This window comes from Trachypithecus francoisi, unplaced genomic scaffold, assembly GCF_009764315.1.
Source record: "Trachypithecus francoisi isolate TF-2019V2 unplaced genomic scaffold, Tfra_2.0 Lachesis_group19, whole genome shotgun sequence".
In the NCBI taxonomy this organism is placed as follows: Eukaryota; Metazoa; Chordata; class Mammalia; order Primates; family Cercopithecidae; genus Trachypithecus; species Trachypithecus francoisi.
In genome coordinates this window covers 13,789,341-13,808,724 of record NW_022681464.1, presented here as the reverse complement: position 1 = coordinate 13,808,724, position 19,384 = coordinate 13,789,341, and the positions used below count along the sequence as shown (strand labels likewise).

Genomic DNA, 19,384 nt, shown 5'->3' with positions numbered 1-19,384 from the left:
TGATAGTTTTATAAAATTAATAAAAATTAATTATTAATAACTATTTCACCTGCATTAAGCAGTAAAGGTAAACGGCTTTATGGTTTGAAGAAACAGAAGAGACTGTGTTAGCTGGAGTTTAGTAAATTTATTGGAGAGTTGAAGGAGATTATTCTGAAGAGGAAGGCAGCGATGGATCATTTAGCAATTGTGATAGCTAGTTCTAGACTTTTTCTGCTGCCTAAAGTGCAGCCAAGAGCTGACTTTGCCATCTCTAAACTGTACACACCTGCTCCATTGCAATGGAACAATTAATTGTGCTATGTGCTTGGGCTCTCTGATAAGTAAGCACTGTGGCAGCTAGTCTCTTAGGAGACTAGCTCAATGAAATGAAATATGAAATGAATGTGCCTTCTGATAGTCAATGAAATATGCCTTCTGATCGTCACACTCTTCCACATTATATCTGTATTACCCTGTGACTCATTTTAATTGATGAAATGCAGCAGAAGTGACGCTGCATCTGTTCTAGGCAAGACAGTGTGACAGCTTTGGTTTCTTCACGTTGGGAACATAAAGCCATCATGTAAGAAGTCCAGCTATTCTGTTGGAGTGACCAAGTTGAAAAACCACTTGAAGAGGGAGCAGCACTGAGAGTATGTGGGGAACGAGAGGCCCTACCACCCTGGTATCCCAGCTGAGCCCACCTTTTATCACCAAGGTGTTACAAATGTGAGTCAAGCCAGCTTGGATGTTCCAGCTCCAACCACCCAATGAATACAATATTATAACTACCAACGAGTGAGACTACAAGAAAAAATTACTTAAATGTCTCTCAAGAAGATGATTTTGCCAAACAAGTAAGGAGAAACAATAAAATGAATGTTGTTTTAAGCCACTAAGTTTTTGGGTGATTTGTTATGGAGTAATAGGTAAATAGGACAGGCAGCTAGGAGACATTTTGAGTGGTAACTGTTTGAATCTGTGAAAATCATAAAATTAACTCAGATACACAGAATTTTTGCTGTCAATCTCAAAGTCAGGTACAGGAGATTGACATGCAAACAATTTCCATAGCATAAATGGTACCTTTAATTTCGCAATCAGTTTTGCAGTCAACAATATCTTTCCTATGAAGGCATACAGATTTTTCTCATTTTTTCTGATTATAGTATTTCATAGTGTGTGTGTAGTTTACTTAACAGTTCCTACTATTGATAGACATTTTCATTCTTTTGTGTCTAATTTTTCTGTACTGCAAATAATGTTGCACAAATGTGAATTTCTCTATTGTAATTTAAACTTCATAGTGACTGTACCAATTTTAGTACTGGCATGCTGTCCATACATTCTTTAGTGGCTCTTGTGCAATCGGTCATATTTGGTATTCAAATTAGAAAGCTAATCGTATACTATATGGGAGATAATATATATTAGCAGCAAACATAAATTTGCGAGCTAGTGAAAATGGCTTTAGAACATTTCTAATTTGTCTGAATAGTTTTAGTAAAGGAGGAAAAAGTTCCCACCACATTCTCCCTCATCTAAACTTAACTTACCATTGCCAATTCTTTGCTCATAGGAAATTAGTAGTGGATCAACTATTGCATCATAAATACAAAACTAATATTCAAGAAATGACAGAAATGAGTTTCACTTAAAATTAATCGTACATCAGTAGAGAGGATAGCAGAGACTGGTGGTAGGAGTATAGACTTTAGAATCATATAGACCGGGATTTAAACCCTAGCTTGGCCGCTTCATAGTAGTAGTTGATAGTCATCTGCAAACGGGGGTCAAAATTGTCTATGAAATAGTGTGGTTATAAAAAGTGCCTATAATTTGGCATGTAAATAAATGTTACTTTTTTCTCCATTCCTCTAGGAAGTATACAAACTCTTATTACTAATTGTTATTTTGTTTGTACAAGCAAAGGATGTAAAATGACCTTTTATATTTTCATTTATTTGGAAAACCAATTTGCAGCATATTGCGAAGTGAGTGAGAATAGAAGCTTCCAATGACTGCATGAAATAGTACCACCTATTATATTTTGCATCTGTTATTTTATTTGAGTTTTGGGAGTAAGAATAGACGTTAATACTTTGATTTTATTTATGTGGGTTCAGAAAGGACATAGTTTGAAAATGGAGTATTAAGGTTGGAACTCTGGTCTTCCGGCTTCTACTCTATCACTCTTTTCTGTAGGTCACATTGCCTGATCTTCTTTTGGTTTCCTTGTGACTATTTCTAGGTCTCTTTCCATGCTGCCAGCATATTTGTCTATTATTCCACCAGAGCCAACACAATATTTAGTTGCTGCTTTTTGTAATCATGCTAAGCTTATTAATAACTTTTCATACAATTTCATATAGAAATTACCTCACGAGAGGGAATTATTGGAAGAAAGCTAAAGTGATATTACTTTTTTTAAAAATTAAAATGAACTTCAGACTTTTTGTGTGACGTTAGTATTTTTATTTCTGAAATAGTGTGACCGCATAGTTGTGATGAGTTGAGGAAGAGAAAAAAGATTGATAGTGAAGATTTTTAGTTCTGCAGGAGAGAGAAAATTGATGGCAGTGTTTACTGTTCTTGTAGGAATGCTGTCATGATATGGACAATGAAGTGGAAGAAACTGATACAGATAAGCTACTATGTAAAGCTTTCATGTCCAGTTTTGCTTTATACTGTCAATTTGTTTAGAAGGAATGAGAGGGGTGTTGATTTTTAGTATTACACATTCTAATTCAAAACCTGGTTCTAATTTGAGGACCTTGGAACTTACCTGGAATTCTCTATGGATTTGAAAGTCGAAGAATTATTATTTAATTTATATAACTAAGGTTAGATTGGTACGTAAGACCTCACAGGACTCTACCAACTGCTATTCTAGAAAACTGAAGTCTTTTATCACCGTTCCCTAAAATTAAAGCATACATGCGTATGTGTAAGCTTAAACCTTAGAATATTAATGTATAAACCCAGAAAAATGCCTTATTACCTGTAACTGTCATTTATTCATGTTGGTTAGATACATTGAAAGCTGGGAAGAAAAAACTGGTTTATTTCCCATTCATGAAACTATTATTATAATTCCATCTTTTTGTAATAGTCAAAATATGAGAAATATAGAACATGGAGATAATTTCAGGAACAACTTCATTATTCTTTATCATGTCAAAATATGGCAAATTGTGGACCTTTTTTTTAAAAAAAAGTTTTCCTTTAAAAAAATAGTGATTTGTCTCTTGCCAACTTTCTTATCCTGCTAGTTGCGTATGGTTTCTCTTGTATATAGGTAAGTATCATATGTGGAGCGGACATTGCCATTCTGACATTCTTGGTCTTTCTTTCTACTGGATCTATATTAAAATTCTCGTCATTGTATTTATTCTGCAGCTCACCAAAGCTCATCGACAAGGACACATGGTGAAAGTAGATTGGCTGGATAGATTGACATTTAGAGAAATAGAAATGATAAATGAGGTGGGTTATATCCCTCTTTTATTTTAAAATATTTTCTGTAAATTTTTAAATTAACAATTTTTTGATAAGAATTATTTATTATTAGGTATCTTACAAATGTAGGATTATTAGGGTTAACCCCTGTAGCTGGGAATTCTATACTAATAACTGGAAAATTTGAGGTATCAGCCTTCCCTATATTTTAACGTAATGTCAAACCATGAAGTAGGTAGTGGATATTGTAAGATGTTCTAAATATCATATGAGTGAAACCTGTGCAGGCTTAATGCCTCAGTGGTGGGTTCTCTGTCATATGAGCTCATGTTCAAGTCAGTGTTGGATAAATCTTCCATCAGCACAGTGCCAGCTTTTCAGTTGACATAAATCATTTCAACAAGTTCTCTCTTCAATTAATTTATCGCTTGTCTATAGAGGGTGTGTATAGGAGTCTGCACCTCTGTAAGGTTACATGATTTAAGTGATTTTTTTTTCTTGACCTTGTATATGAGCCAGTGTGTATGTTTAAATAAAGATGGCTTCAATGAGAGTCCTGCCAGAAGTTGTAACAAGAATAGTTTCCTTTTTTGTATATTTGCTCTAAAATACCAGATGTTAGGCCTAATGTTCCACACCTAGAGAACAGAAATAATAATTATATTTTTAATCAGATTAAGAGAGAAGGACATCAATTTGTGATTTGTCTAATTTATAATAACCATAAGCCACAACTTACTTAATTTATATTCTCCAAATAATTTTCAGCAGGTAGAAAGAGAGAAGTTTTTAATTTTACAGTGAACCATTGTAAAAGTTAGATTTTAGCATTCTTTTATTTTAAAATAAAGGTAGTGATGTTGAACAACATTTACATTCAATTCTCGTATTTGGTCCCTTTTCTAAATTTATTCATAATACATTCTTATATACTTAAACTGGAAGAAAGGCTTACTTTTTTATTATTATAATAGTCACATTTCAAAAAGTTTACTCATAATACTAACTTACGTTTTTCTCTTCTTAGATATCACTGGGTATGGAAAATGTAATGTTAGAGTTTGCTTTGCCCAGCCTTTTTCATATTTTCACATTTTAATTTCTTTAAAAGAAATTACCATTGCCACCCTATTACCATTACCAAAATAGACTATAGTATGTTTCCTAAAGCTGAGTAATGTAAGGAACCTCTTCGGACCTTTATTATTTATTATCATGTCTTTTTTTTCTCTTTAGAGACAAGGTCTTGCTCTGTCACCCAGACTGGATTGCCCTGGTATGCCCAGTGCAGCCTCAAACTTCTGGACTCAGGCAGTCCTCCTGCCTCAGCTTCACAAGTTGCTAGGACTACAGGCCTGGCTAATATTCTTTTTTTTTTTTTTTTTTTTTTTTTTTTTTTTTTTTTTTTTTTTTTTGAGACGGAGTCTCGCTCTGTCGCCCAGGCTGGAGTGCTGTGGCCGGATCTCGGCTCACTGCAAGCTCCGCCTCCCGGGTTCACGCCATTCTCCTGCCTCAGCTCCCGAGCAGCTGGGACTACAGGCGCCCACCACCTCGCCCGCTAGTTTTTTGTATTTTTTAGTAGAGACGGGGTTTCACCGTGTTAGCCAGGATGGTCTCGATCTCCTGACCTCGTGATCCACCCGACTCGGCCTCCCAAAGTGAATATTCTTAAAGTTTTTTGTAGAGTCTAGCTCTATTGCCCAGGATAGTCTCAGAATTTTTTGTAGAGTCTGGCTCTGTTGCCCAGGATAGTCTCAAACTCCTGGCTTCAAGCAGTCCTCCCACCTCTGCCTCCCAAAGTGCTAGGATTACAGGTGTGAGCCACCATGCCTGGTGATTTTACATATTAGATCTAAAACCATTTATACAGGTGTTTTGGGTCAAGGCTAATTACCCCTTTAGACTTCATTGTATTTTCACTTCATCATCACCCTAATACAGTCATGTGCCTCATCACGTCATTTCGTTCAACCACAGATCACATGTACAGTGGTGGTTCCATAAGATTATAGTACTTTATTTTTACTGTACCTTTTCTCTTTTAGGTATGTTTAGACACACAGGTGCTTAACTGTTGTGTTACAGTTGCCCACAGTATTCAGTACAGTAACCTGAATTAACCTGAAGTGACAAGTTTGTAGCCTAGGGGTAATAGGCTATACCATATAACCTAGGTGTGCAGTAGGCTATACCATATAGATTTGTGTGTTTACACTTCATGATGTTCACACGACTAAACTGCCTAATGATACATTTCTCAGAATGTGTACCTGTTGGTAAGTGACATGTGACCATGTTTGCTTTTTTATTTTAAAGGGGACACAATTATATAAATATTTTTTTTATATTGGAACAAGAAGTAATTATTTCGCAGTATATTTAAAGTGTGGATAAAAATTTACAAGTGACAAATCATTTTAAGACCGTTTATAAATTGTGAGAAGCTTGTAAAGGCTATACTTGGTAAACTCAAATGGCCTCTTTTGTTAGGTTGCACACTTTTGTTATTTTTGATTTTTGTTACATATATTGATTTCTGTATTTTAGTCATATAGGTTAAGGGTGAACTTAGCTTACAGTTGTTAGAAGGACAAACCATTCTTTTTATTTTTGAAATAAAATAGTTGTCATGAACATGTGTGCAAAATACCTTCAAGATTATAAACGCAAACTACTGAATACACCAAAAATGTTCAATTTGAGAAAGCAGTTATTAGTGCATGGTAGACACCACTGAATAAACAGTAGTGCTGTCTGTAATAAAATAATAGTGCTGTGTAAAACACACTACATGTATATAATACAATAAAAATGTGTTATGTTTTGACTTGTATTTGATAGATATGTGTGTTACTGAATTGGGAAAAATGATGCATACTGATCCTTTAAGAGAATGTTGAAAATAATCATTTTTCATGAAAATCATTTTTTTCTTTTTCAGAGTGAAAAACGAAGTTCTAATTTCATGTACCTGATGGTTGAGTTTCGATGTGTCAAGTGTGATGATAAGGAATATGGTATTGTTTACTATGAAAAGGTATTTGCCTTGGAACTGTTTTTGGTCTCTAGAGGGGAGAGGAAATATTAAAAAGTATTACTGTTGTTCCTGCTGGGATGAATTACTTGGTTGCAGGGTAGCATCAGACAGCTGTCAGCAGCAGCTGTTTATGTATACACAAATCAAATCATATAACTACAACAAGATTACAAAAGCCGATCACTCATGTAATGCAGTTCTGGGTTACAGAATTCAATAAGTATGCAAGTGATTAAAAACTTTGTGATTAATTGTTCTGCAAATTGGCAAGTAGGACACTAAGTAATGACTTTATTTACTAATATTATTTATTGAAAAAATGAAAGGGGGAAATTATATTTCTAAGAGGTAGGCTATTTATTGAAAGTTAAGAGTCAGTTTGTTATTGGAGTGTATGTGTAATGTCTGTATGTGGCCCTCACTAACGTATACTTATGAAATACTTCAGAAATGTTCATTTATTTGTACAGCAGATGCAAAATTAAGGCAACAATTTTACCATCAGGCTGGGTAATAACGAATATGCAGTTATAGATTTGCTTTGTTCTGCCCATTATGCTACAGAAAGTAGTTCTGTGTTTAGTATATACCTACTTGAAAGTTTCTTCCTTATATTTTTGTAGAAGGTGCTTCATTTGAGTACTACAGAAATATATACTCAAAATATATAATTGAGAAATAATATATATTTAAGTACTACAGAAAATAATTGTATGCAGGCCAGGTATGGTGGCTCATGCCTGTAATCCCAGCACTGTGGTTGACTGTGTGGGAAGATTACTAGAGCCCAGGAGTTTGAGACCCGCCTGGGCAACATGGCGAGACTTCATCTTTATTTAAAATAAATATAAAAAAATTTTAAAAAGTATACATAGTTTGAAACCACATCAAATGTCTTCTGTTCTTGTGTTAATAGTCGACAAATGTTAAATCAGCGTAAATGATGACAGACTTTTGATACATGGCATAATAGTAGATTAATAGATTAATATTTCTTCTAGCATAAGACCAAGCTGATATGCAGTGTATTTGTTCATTAGAAGCAGTCCTTTTAAATTAAATTTACATATTATTGTTGTTTATTAAAGCTGTCACAAGTGATTTTTAAAATATATATACTTTTATAAATTACTGTTGGAAAGGTTTTCATAATGAAGTTTTGCATTTTTACCGTTTATTTATGATCTTTTTTCAAGTTACTGTTCATATTTTTGTCTTTAACTTATACCCCTTCCATGTTAGTGAAAGACTAGGAAGTGTTAACTTGTTTCTGCCTTTTATTTTATAAATGGTACTCCTTGGATAGATTATTTAACACTGTTTATTAATTTATTAGAAAAAAATAGATCAAAAAAGGGAAATGTGAGTGAAACTGTTCTGTCACCAGTGCATTTTAATAAAATCGTATTTTATATTTTATACTATATGTCATTTCATTAAAAGCAGTATTTTCTGCCCACATAGAGTTGTACTGGAAAAACATGCTAATGGAGAAAGTACTTTGAAACATTGTAGATGTGAAGGATCCTTTGAAAGACAGCTTTGATAGCAGATGAAATAATAACAGAATAGAAATTAGAAGAATTTCAAGTATTTTTGAAAAGGTTCTTGACCCCTTTCTACCACTTCCTGAAAATTGCTCATAAATTAATGCCCGTCTACTCACCCTGTCGTATTTCCACTTAGTGTAAAGATTGCTGGGCCAGTGTATTGAATCTAATGGAAATAGACTTTGTTGTCACCTGTCTTTTGTGACAGATAGCCTTAGTGAAGATTACTTGTCACAGTTGGGCTGATAAATGTGTTTTCTGGTGTTGTGACTGAGAACAAGCCTGTTAAACAACGGCTGTGGGAATTTGTGGTTTTCTCTAAGACTCAATTACTGAACTGAAGTAAAGTCACAGTGCTTCCCTGCTTTCAGTCTCTCCTGAATTTGTTGCCCATATTTAAAACTGAAAACATACTAGCATTTGGAAATTGGCAGAAAAGCTTGATGCTAGATATACAATCATGAGAAAGTGAATTTTGACCTTAATTAGTTTAGCCCTTTTCCAGTATATTTGGCAGTGACATTTTTATGTTGAATTGCCTTTGTCGCATTGGATAAAAATAAAAGCCAACATTCTTCAAAGGTGATAATACCAACAAAATAGGATGGCTTTATTTCTGAAAAAATGATTGATTGATTTTATTATTCAAGTTTAGATTATGTTGAGCAGGTGTACCTTTGAGAAACAATGTTGTTGATTCTCTGGCTGTGTATAAATTTGAATAATATTAACCCCACACCTAAAATTCTGTTCCTTTGAATGGATCTCAGTTGTGATACCTTGAAAAATTACCATTTAGTTTTTGCAAGTGGTGCAACATATCCATTGTGCCATATTTTACATATAGTCTGTGGTTTCTTGTTCTGAGTTTGAAAATTAACACGTTTTTAAAAATCCACTGTTATTATATGAACGAAGTTTAAAAGAAAAGGAACAACTCAAAACAATCTAATTTCCAGACCTCATGTCTCTGAAACTTTAGTAACAGTTTTGTTAGAGTTTTTCTCAAAATAATCTTGTAATCAACCAAAGAGAGGTACAAAGTGGATATGCATTTTATAATATTGTTAGAAGAAGATAAGGATTTCTTTAGAGGTAAGAATGATGTTCATCAAATAGAATTAAAATACATTGGTGTGTACATCATATACTGTTTCCTATTGGATTAAATTTCTTTATTAAAAAAATTATTGCTCTGTAATCTAGGACGGTGATGAATCATCTCCAATTTTAACAAGTTTTGAATTAGTGAAAGTTCCTGACCCCCAGATGTCTATGGTAAGTTATTGTGCGAATTGTTTTATGAAAGTACTTTTCTTCAGAGTAATTGTGAGTTAGCCACATCATATACTTTCTTTAAATAAAGTAATATGTAACTGCCTCTGTTACCTAAAAGTGATTCATAAATTCACTTTAGCATCTAGACTCTGTTTCTGATGGAATTTTATGAGGAATATCAACATCCTAAAACTAAGGTAAGGGTAGAGTAGGGTTGGGCATCCATTTTATTTGATTTGCTGAAAGAGCTAGGCAGTATAGTCCTTTTTTTTTCTTTCTTCGGGTTTGGGGGATGTAATCTTGAAGTGAAGACGTGACAGAACTGGTATTTGAAAGATTGTCATCATACGGAAGGAGAATTTGCATGTTACAGGAGGATTCTATAACTAGAATGAATGCATCAAAATTTTAGGGAGACCCATTTGTTGGAAAGTAGGGAAGATTGCTGTATCCCTAGAACTATTCAATTTGGAACATGGTAGCTTGGATGATGGTGGGATACCTTTTTTTTTTTTTATTTTTTATTTTTTTATTATACTTTAAGTTCTAGGGTACATGTGCATAACATGCAGATTTGTTACATATGTATACTTGTGCCATGTTGGTGTGCTGCACCCATCAACTCGTCAGCACCCATCAATTTGTCATTTATATCAGGTATAACTCCCAATGCAATCCCTCCCCCCTCCCCCCTCCCCATGATAGGCCCCAGTGTGTGATGTTCCCCTTCCCGAGTCCAAGTGATCTCATTGTTCAGTTCCAACCTATGAGTGAGAACATGCGGTGTTGGGTTTTCTGTTCTTGTGATAGTTTGCTAAGGATGATGGTTTCCAGCTGCATCCATGTCCCTGCAAAGGACGCAAACTCATCCTTTTTTATGGCTGCATAATATTCCATGGTGTGTATGTGCCACATTTTCTTAATCCAGTCTGTCACAGATGGACATTTGGGTTAATTCCAAGTCTTTGCTATTGTGAATAGTGCCGCAATAAACATACGTGTGCATGTGTCTTTATAGCAGCATGATTTATAATCCTTTGGATATATACCCAGTAGTGGGATGGCTGGGTCATATGATACATCTAGTTCTAGATCCTTGAGGAATTGCCATACTGTTTTCCATAATGGTTGAACTAGTTTACAATCCCACCAACAGTGTAAAAGTGTTCCTATTTCTCCACATCCTCTCCAACACCTGTTGTTTCCTGACTTTTTAATGATTGCCATTCTAACTGGTGTGAGATGGTATCTCATTGTGGTTTTGATTTGCATTTCTCTGATGGCGAGTGATGATGAGCATTTTTTCTTGTGTCTGTTGGCTGTATGAATGTCTTCTTTTATTAACGAATTTTTGAGATGATAGCTTTCTCTCAGGGATATGAGGATAATAATTCATACAATGCAAAAGAAGTTTAATTAGATGACTTTAGAATTACAAACTTGTAGGCACAAACTCCTTTTAGCAGCACACTAGATACCATGATTTTCGCAGTTACAGTTCATTTACATCATTCCAACTCTTTTTGTTCTAATTTTAGTCAATTCTAATTAGATTAGTTACCTTCCTCATCAGACCAAAGTGGATTAAAATTGGGACATTGGATGATGAAAACATGATGATTGAGATAAGTATAGGTCATGAAAGCAGGAATGGCTGGCTGATGGCCTAATATCAAAGGAAGAGATGGGCAGTGGGGAAAGTAGAGTATAAAACGTTAAAAAAAAAAGGCCGTTTGAGGATCTGGTAGGAACATTCTAAAGACCTTGACAGTTCCTATGCATAGTATAGTAGAATCCAGTTAATATATCTCCAATTGGCACTGAATTTTCAGTATAAAATCAAATTATATTTTACATTTTTGATATTCAGAGCACACACTAAGTATGAAGAAATTCAGTTCAGCCTGTAGTCATAGTTATTTGTTAAACGGAGAAACACATTTTAAATGTAAACTTTGGGTGGGACTGAGATGATATACAGCTGTATCTGACAATAAAACAGACTATAATTACAATAATGTGGTACTGACACATATATGTACACCAATATACTGGTTGAACAGAATTAAAAGCCCAGAAATACATCCAAGTATGTATGGAAATCTAGTATATGATAAAGGTGGCATTTCTTCACTAAGTCTTAAGGCTGAGGAATGGAATTAATTTGGAAAAAAACCCTAAAATTATATCCATACCTCATACCATACATAGGAATAAACTCCAAAGGGATCTGTAATGTAAATGTTAAGAAATGAAACTAGGCCAAGCATGGTGGCTCATGCTTGTAATCTTAACACTTTTGAGAGACCGAGGCAGGAGGATCGCTTGAGCCCATGAATTCTAGACCAGTTGGGGCAACTTAGGGAGACCCCATCTCTACAAAAAATAAAATAGCCAGGTAGTGGCACGTACCTGTAGTCCTAGCTACTTGGGAGGTTGAAATAGGAGGATTGCATGAACTCAGGAGGTCAAGGCTGCAGTGAGCTGTAATCATGCCAGTGTACTGCAGTTTGGTCAACAGAGCAAGATCCTACCTCAAAAAAGAAACCATACTAGTATTTTACTGTCAGTGTAGGGAAAGACTTTTTTACTGTGACTCAGAATCCAGAGACAATAAAATAAATGATTGATAAATTTAACTAAATTTTAAAAATTACGTGGCTGAAGAGACCAACAAAGCCAAAGGACAGTTAACAAACTGGGAGAAAATACTTAACCACATACATTACAGATATATTAAGGCTGATATATAAAGAACTCTTAAAAATGAAGGACAGAGGACCGTAAAGCCAATAAAAAAATTAGGAATATGACATAAATAGTTCACACATGCAATAAGAAATAAATAATATAAATTTATATTTTGTTTTAGGCAATGACTGTATGGTTAAAACTAATAATTTTGTCCATGGGTAAAATAGCACCAGATGTGTATATTCAAGCGTTGTGATTATTGTCCTTGCCCTCAGTGACTGATAGCTTAAATAACTGCTGCGGTGATAATATAGTGACATCACAGGGTCATTAGTAGCTGATAGGAGGAAGAAATGCTTGAGTCTGTGTTGTCAGGGAAGAGTTTACAGTGATGGTGATATTTGACTGGTTAGAGGATATGGAAACCTTGAATTGTGTGGAGAGTGAAGGGAAGATGTTTTAAGAAGCTTTAATGACATGTGTATATTATGGGACTAGTGGAGTTTAAGGCATACTTAGTTTCCCAGTCTTGAGAAGGATACATATTTTTAAGATATGTAGAAGACTGCTAAAGTTGTATCAGAATAAAACATTAAATATTATTAAATGCTTCTAAGTACCTTTTCTATTTATGAATAGCTGTTGAAATTTCCTTTTGGTGAAGTTTACATTGTCAATATTTAAAAATAATTTATAGGAGAATTTAGTTGAGAGCAAACACCACAAGCTTGCCCGGAGTTTAAGAAGTGGACCTTCTGACCATGATCTCAAACCCAATGCTGCCACAAGAGATCAGTTAAATGTAAGAGAATTATGAAATGTTAATTTAAAAATAGTTAAATGGGTGTTTTGGTTGAAGCTGATAGCTATCATCTCACTTAAAAATTATTTAGATGCACATTTTCTCCAGGTTGATGAATCCTGCATCATGTTCATAATTTCACAGATCAGCAGTTCTGTTATCATTTGGGGCTTTCCATAAATTTATTATCTCTGGAGACAGAACTGCAAATACTATATACTTTCATGGCAATAGATAGTATTCTTAGAAGCTGGCCCTAAGACATTGCCTGAGAGAGGACTTAGTGTGTACACATGCCTTGTTGTATGCATTGACTTTAAAAGAATTTATTGTGTGCACATTTTTCCTTTTTCTGGTAGGGGACATTGTTATTTTGCTATGTCTTGTTTTTGGTTGAATCAAATGAACTCTCCAGTTAAATATTTACCTGTGGAATATGACTTTCTGTTCTTCTCCTTTAAACTGCATTTTGGACACATAATTATAGCAAATTTAAGGCCTACTTGACTGTGTTTACATTTTCCTTGTTTGTATAATAATTGTAGTATAGAATTATTTAAATAAATGAAAAATATTAAGTGAAATGGAAATATATAGGACATGTATGGTTGACAAAATTAGTTCTTTTTCTTTTTCTATTTTAGATTATTGTGAGTTATCCGCCAACCAAACAACTTACATATGAAGAACAAGATCTTGTTTGGAAGTTTAGATATTATCTTACAAATCAAGAAAAAGTGAGTGTCTTAAATATTTTCATATATCAAATTTATCTACCAACTTTGTTATTAATGATCAAGATGAGGAGAATGCCATGGAAATCATTATTGTCACTTTAAAGTTACAGAGCAGTGTATATGATACTCCATTTTTTAAAAAAATTATAAAAATCTGCATACAAAGACACATGTACCTGTTTGTTGACTCATAGGCAATGTCTGAATGGGTTTTGAAGTCAGAGAGACTTGGGTTCATTTTCCAGAAGTACATCTTAACGCTTGTTTGGTAGGATGAGGCAACTTACTTTGGTAGCTTAGTGTCCTTATTATTCTAATGGACACAGTTCTCTTTCACAAGTAAGATAATACAGGTAAGTAACCTGGTAAAGTATCTGATGCATAATAGGTGCAGAGTAAATGCTGGTTCTCTTCTTCTTACCTCTTTGAACCTGGGTGACTAGGAAAATATGTATGCTATTATAATAACGAAACTACAGAATTCTAGATGAGATGTGGCTAGAGAGAGAGTATGAGAAATATAATTTGAGTTGTGGGAATTCAGCTGGTGAAGTAGCATAGAGGTAAGCATATGGGATAATGGGTAGGTCAAAGCTAGACATTTGCTTCCCGTAATAAAACTATGGAGTGGATAAGGTTTCTGGGTAGAGAATTGTGGTGAAGTAGTCATCACTAACCTGAAGTCTTTGGACACTTAGTTTTGAGTTTTACTATTGCCCCTAAGAAGCTTTTTGACTACAGGCAAATTACTTTGCCTGTATAAGCTTTAGTTTCCTCATACTTAATGTGAGACGATCATGTGATTGTGAACTTTGTCTCCTAGTTTTAAAAATAGTCTGTAAAATCTTAAAACAGAGAGCCAAGGGGTACCTCTTAAGGTATCATAATAATAGCCAGCATTTTTAAAGCAGATACTATGTACCAGGAATTCTGTAAATCCCATAACAACCCCACAATGTATGTATTATTGTAACTGTTCTATGGATGAGGAAACTTGAGCCTAAGAAAGATTAGGGGGCCTGTGCAGACTCACAAAGCTTATACATGCTGCCTCTTAATATGCTTGCATCTACAAATTAGAAATTTTGCGTCTACAAAAAAGAAAGTCAGTGAAGACATAGAAAAGAGAATTATAGAGAAAACATTTTCAACATCATGCACATGCCTTAGCAGGAACCCTGAAATGCATTAAGGGAAGAGCAGAGAAGCATTAGGAAAATTAATATCTGTTCAGGAAGCTGTTACGTATTTATATGAGAATGAATGAATTGATATGTTTTATAATCTTGTGATATGGTCTTTACTATTTTAAGTTGTTTTTCGGAACCAAATGTCCTTTCTTTAGTTTCTAAAGTAAAGATAAAAATGCAGTTGCAGCTCATCTTAACTCTTCAGCTTTTCTGCTTTGTCATTTATTGATGCTTTCAGAAGTTCTTTGTAAATGAATCATATTTGTTCACCTTTATATCCATAATAAGAATGAGAGAATAATTTTTAATTTACTGTAGCTTTGAGTATGATTCTCTTAATCACTGAACAAAAGGAAATATTCACCAACAGAAACACAGGTTTGTGATTTGTGTTTTATTAAAAGATTGAGTTAGTGTCATGATACTGTGTTAAATGAAGAATAACCTTGGTCACAGAAATTGCATCTTGAATGCAGCTCAGTGTCGTCTAAAATACACAGCTAGATATTGAATTGAACCTGTTAGAATGTATAGGTTTAAGAAGCATATAGGAGTAGATTTACAGAGCAGAACTTTTTTAGATAGAAAGGTTTGCAAGAAAAATTATTTGTTTAAACAAGTAGTCACTTCCCACCGAAATTCAATTACTTCTATATATGTGCAAAAGAAATAAAATGTTCAAGTGATATAAAGTGTGTGACAAGTTTCACTTAACTAGTTGATTTCAAGTTTTCGAAAGGTGAGTGATGAAACTTCAATTCTCAGGACATATTATAGGATTCTTATGACCACTAGAGTAGTGAACAATATGTTTTAGTGTTCAGAAGTCACTTTGGAGTAAACCAAATATATATAGGCCTTGAAGTGACCAAAGGAATTATTCACACAGCCACATTTGTAACCTTGTAATAATTTCAAATGGGTTTTGTGAAAAACGGATTCTTTCATACTCCACCCATTAATTTATTTACAGAAAGAAATTCTTTTAGCATCAGACTCTCCGAAATTGTGATTTTGGTTACTTGACATTTGCGCCCTGGGGCTGAAAAGCTTTCCTAGAGAGAAGGCAGTGCTCAGAAAACACATTGGTGGAAATTGGTTCTTACAATGTTTTACTTTTTATTTTTTAATTAAATTTTGTCTTTCTACCCTTTTTTTTGTCTTTATGACCTGTCTTAAGTATTTCAGATGAAAACCTTCTAGTCAGGACTTGATGTTGTACCCAGAAAGTTCATAGTAATAACTTTGTTCAATTAAATTTGTTACCATTTAAATTTATGAAGTATTTTCCAATTCGTAGTTTATAGCATATAGGAAGTGACTCATTTCTGTGGAACCTGAAATGTGAATATTGTAATTTTTCAAAACTATTTGACAAAAACTGCAATTACTTTTGCACCAACCTAATAGCTTTTACAATGGACTTTCTTCTTATAAAAATACTAATTTAAATTAATTCCGTGCCTTTTGATTATGCTTGGGGGAAAAAATGCAGTTGAAAGAGTCACATATAGTGAAGGTAATAGTGATGCACTGAGTGTTCTTATAAGGCTGTTTCTGAGACAGTGACATGAGGACAGTGATCATATTTGTGTCTCCTGACAAGAAGTTGATGGTGAGCCATGGGATAAATGAATTCAGTTCAGCAAGTATTTATTATCACCTCTTGGCCTAGCATTATATAAGACTATGAGGTTTCAGGTATCATGTCCTTGTATTCAAATAAATTAAAACTGTTTTGGGGTAAGAATATTTACACATAATTAAAACTAGGAAGTATAACGTAATTGATTAAGGGTCACTGTCTTAATAAACATATAGGTTATTAATATAATAGAAATGTGGAGGATGACAAGATCAGTGTGCTATGATATGAGGAAGGTTTCACAGAACAAAGATTGCCCTTAAAGTGTGAGCAGACTTTGATAGCATTTTTTACTTGGTGATCATTTTTTTGTGGGGAAGGAAAACATGGGTAAGGTAGGCTGTTAGGTTCAGGAGACAGAGTTTTGCGTGAATGGTTATGAAATAGAAAAGATGGCATCAGATTGTGATGAGCCTCAAATTATACCCTTAGGAGTTCAATTTTACTGGCAACAGGAAGCCACTAAAGCAGGAAAATGTGTATTAATAAGTGATAGTTTATTTCTCTCTTTTTTTTTTTTTCTTTGGAGACAGAGTTTCACTCTCATTTCCCAGGCTGGAGTGCAATGATGCGATCTCGGCTCACTGCAACCTCCTGCTCCCAGGTTCAGGTGATTCTCTTGCCTCAGCCTCCCAGGTAGCTGGGATTACAGGAATGTACCACCGCACCGGCTAATTTTGTCTTTTTAGTAGAGATGGGGTTTCACCATGTTGGTCAGCCTGGTCTTGACCTCAGGTGATCAACCTGCCTCGGCCTCCCAAAGTGCTGGGATTACACATGTGAGTCAGCACACTAGCCTAACAAGTGATATTTTAAGGAGTACAAACTAGGGTAGATTGGAGCAGAGCAGAAAATGAAAAAAGTGACATAATTAGGAGGCTCATATACTGACTGAGAGAACAGTTTTGGAGGGCAAGGGATGGAGAAGGAGCTATACAAGTAAGTTGACTCGTAGAAAATGACCAGGGGTTAGGCCTGAACCTGATGGATTTGTATCGTTGTGCGTTCATACCCCACTTCTGGTACCAATTTACTGTATTAGTCCGTTTTCACACTGCTGATAAAGAGATACCTGAGCCTGGGAAGAAAAAGAGTTTTAATGGACTTGCAATTTCATGTGATTGGGGAGGCCTCACAATCGTGATGGAAGGCAAAGAGGAGCAAGTCGTGTCTTATGTGGATGGCAGCAAGCAAAGAGAGCTTGTGGAAGGAAACTCCCCCTTATATAGCCATCAGATCTCATGAGACTTATTCACTATCATGAGAACAGCATGAGAAAGACCTGCCCCCATGATTCAGTTACCTCCCTTCAGGTCTCTCTCACAACACGTGGGAACTGAAGATGAGATTTGGGTGGGGACACAGCCACACCATATCAGTAAGGATAGATGGCAGGTGGGAAGAAAAGAATGAGGTGTTTTCATGTTTGAGTATTTGAAATCAAAAGCATTGGAAAAGCAGCAAAATAGAAATTTCTAAGAATTTAATTGGTAGAAGTTTAAATTAGAAATATATATACGAGATACAGTATTTTCAGTTCTGACGTGATTGTGATTCTAAGAATAGGAGATAACAGGTGGTTTTCAGATCAAAGGGAGTAAAACATAGTAATACGTATAGTAAAGCTAAAATTTGATGTCAACATCAGAAATAGAATAAAAATAATGACTGATAATAAACTAATTATTTACTATATATATAGGATACTGTCACAAACATTTTATATTAATTAACTTAATCTTCACCGCAAGCCTATGAGAAAGGTCTCTCTCTTTTTTTTTTAAATTATACTTTAAGTTCTAGGATACATGTGCATAACATGCAGGTTTGTTACATATGTATACTTGTGCCATGTTGGTGTGCTGCACCCATCAACTCGTCAGCACCCGGCAGAGACACAACAAAAAAAGAAAATTTTAGACCAATATCCCTGATGAAAATCGATGCAAAAATCCTCGAGAAAGGTCTCTTAAAAGTTAAATAATGTGCTTCAATTTAGTCAGGTAATAATTGATGGAGCCAGGAATTATAATTGGAACCCAAACACCCTGGCTCTACAGTCTGTTCTCTCCAGTAATCTATGGAAGTTCCAGAGAGAGAGAGAATTGCTCTTTAATCCTACATGGATCAGTAAAGCATTTTTAAAAGACCTAGGGTTATTTAAAAAGGCCATTATTATTGCTGTCTTCAAATTCCTACTTTTTGTCTTTCTTATTACTCTTTGACCCCTTGTTTTCTTCTTCATTCTATTGGCTCCCTGTTTACATTTGTAACGTTTAACATTAAAAAGTTGTGAAATTCTTTGTACAGTGCCTTATGTTCTTTGGCAGCAGCATACTCCATAAATCTTGCTAATAAGTCTATAAATCTGAGAATCTAGGTTTTAGATTGTTTCAGTTATTGAATTGAGTACATTGGCATGCTACAGGATTTGCTTATAATAAGTACATACCCGCACATTTCTATTAAGACTGCTGATGTACTGTGAAATGGAAAAGCTTTCACTGTCATTGTTTAAGAACTATTGCTTTGTTTCCACATTCAACCTAGAAATACATTTTAGAAGTGGAAAATAAATTCATGGAATAAGTTAGTAGGGCAATGTGTGTTCTATACAGAAAGGGAGCATTATACTAAATGGTGTGCAGGAGGTGTAGAGGAAATGGACAGCTGTCCTTGGGGGAATACCGACTCCAGCTGTAGAGATAAAAATGCCCACAAAAACTTTGGCAGTTAGAAGAACATCATTTAAATGACAGTAGTAAAATTGAGCCAGCTTCTAAAGGAATAGCTGAAAGTTGCTGAAAACTTCCTATAAAACTTGGGTTTTTGACAGGACGGCTTTAGAGTAGATGATACCCTATTTTGATGAAGAGTTACAGGGTTAGAGAGACATTGTACATATAAGTTAACTGGGCTGAAGCATGGAAGGGCAATGAGAGTTTAATGAAACAGGTTTGGATTGTGGTAAGTGGTAGCAATGAAATGTTTTGAGAAAGAAGCCAAGGTT

The 19,384-nt window shown here is 34.7% G+C and overlaps 1 protein-coding gene across 3 annotated transcripts in view; it reads left to right on the top strand.

Moving 5' to 3' along the window:
* PIK3C3 (phosphatidylinositol 3-kinase catalytic subunit type 3) overlaps positions 1-19,384 on the top strand; it is a 131,908-nt gene that overhangs the window by 30,446 nt on the left and 82,078 nt on the right. For all 3 annotated transcript variants that reach the window (XR_004429181.1, XM_033177880.1, XM_033177881.1), the window contains 5 exons: positions 3,382-3,468; positions 6,383-6,478; positions 9,235-9,306; positions 12,698-12,802; positions 13,447-13,539. Coding sequence is in view for 2 of the 3 variants with exons in the window: in XM_033177880.1 (XP_033033771.1) it covers positions 3,382-3,468; positions 6,383-6,478; positions 9,235-9,306; positions 12,698-12,802; positions 13,447-13,539 (453 nt within the window). In the remaining variant the exon portion in view is untranslated. The remainder of the gene's footprint in view (positions 1-3,381; positions 3,469-6,382; positions 6,479-9,234; positions 9,307-12,697; positions 12,803-13,446; positions 13,540-19,384) is intronic.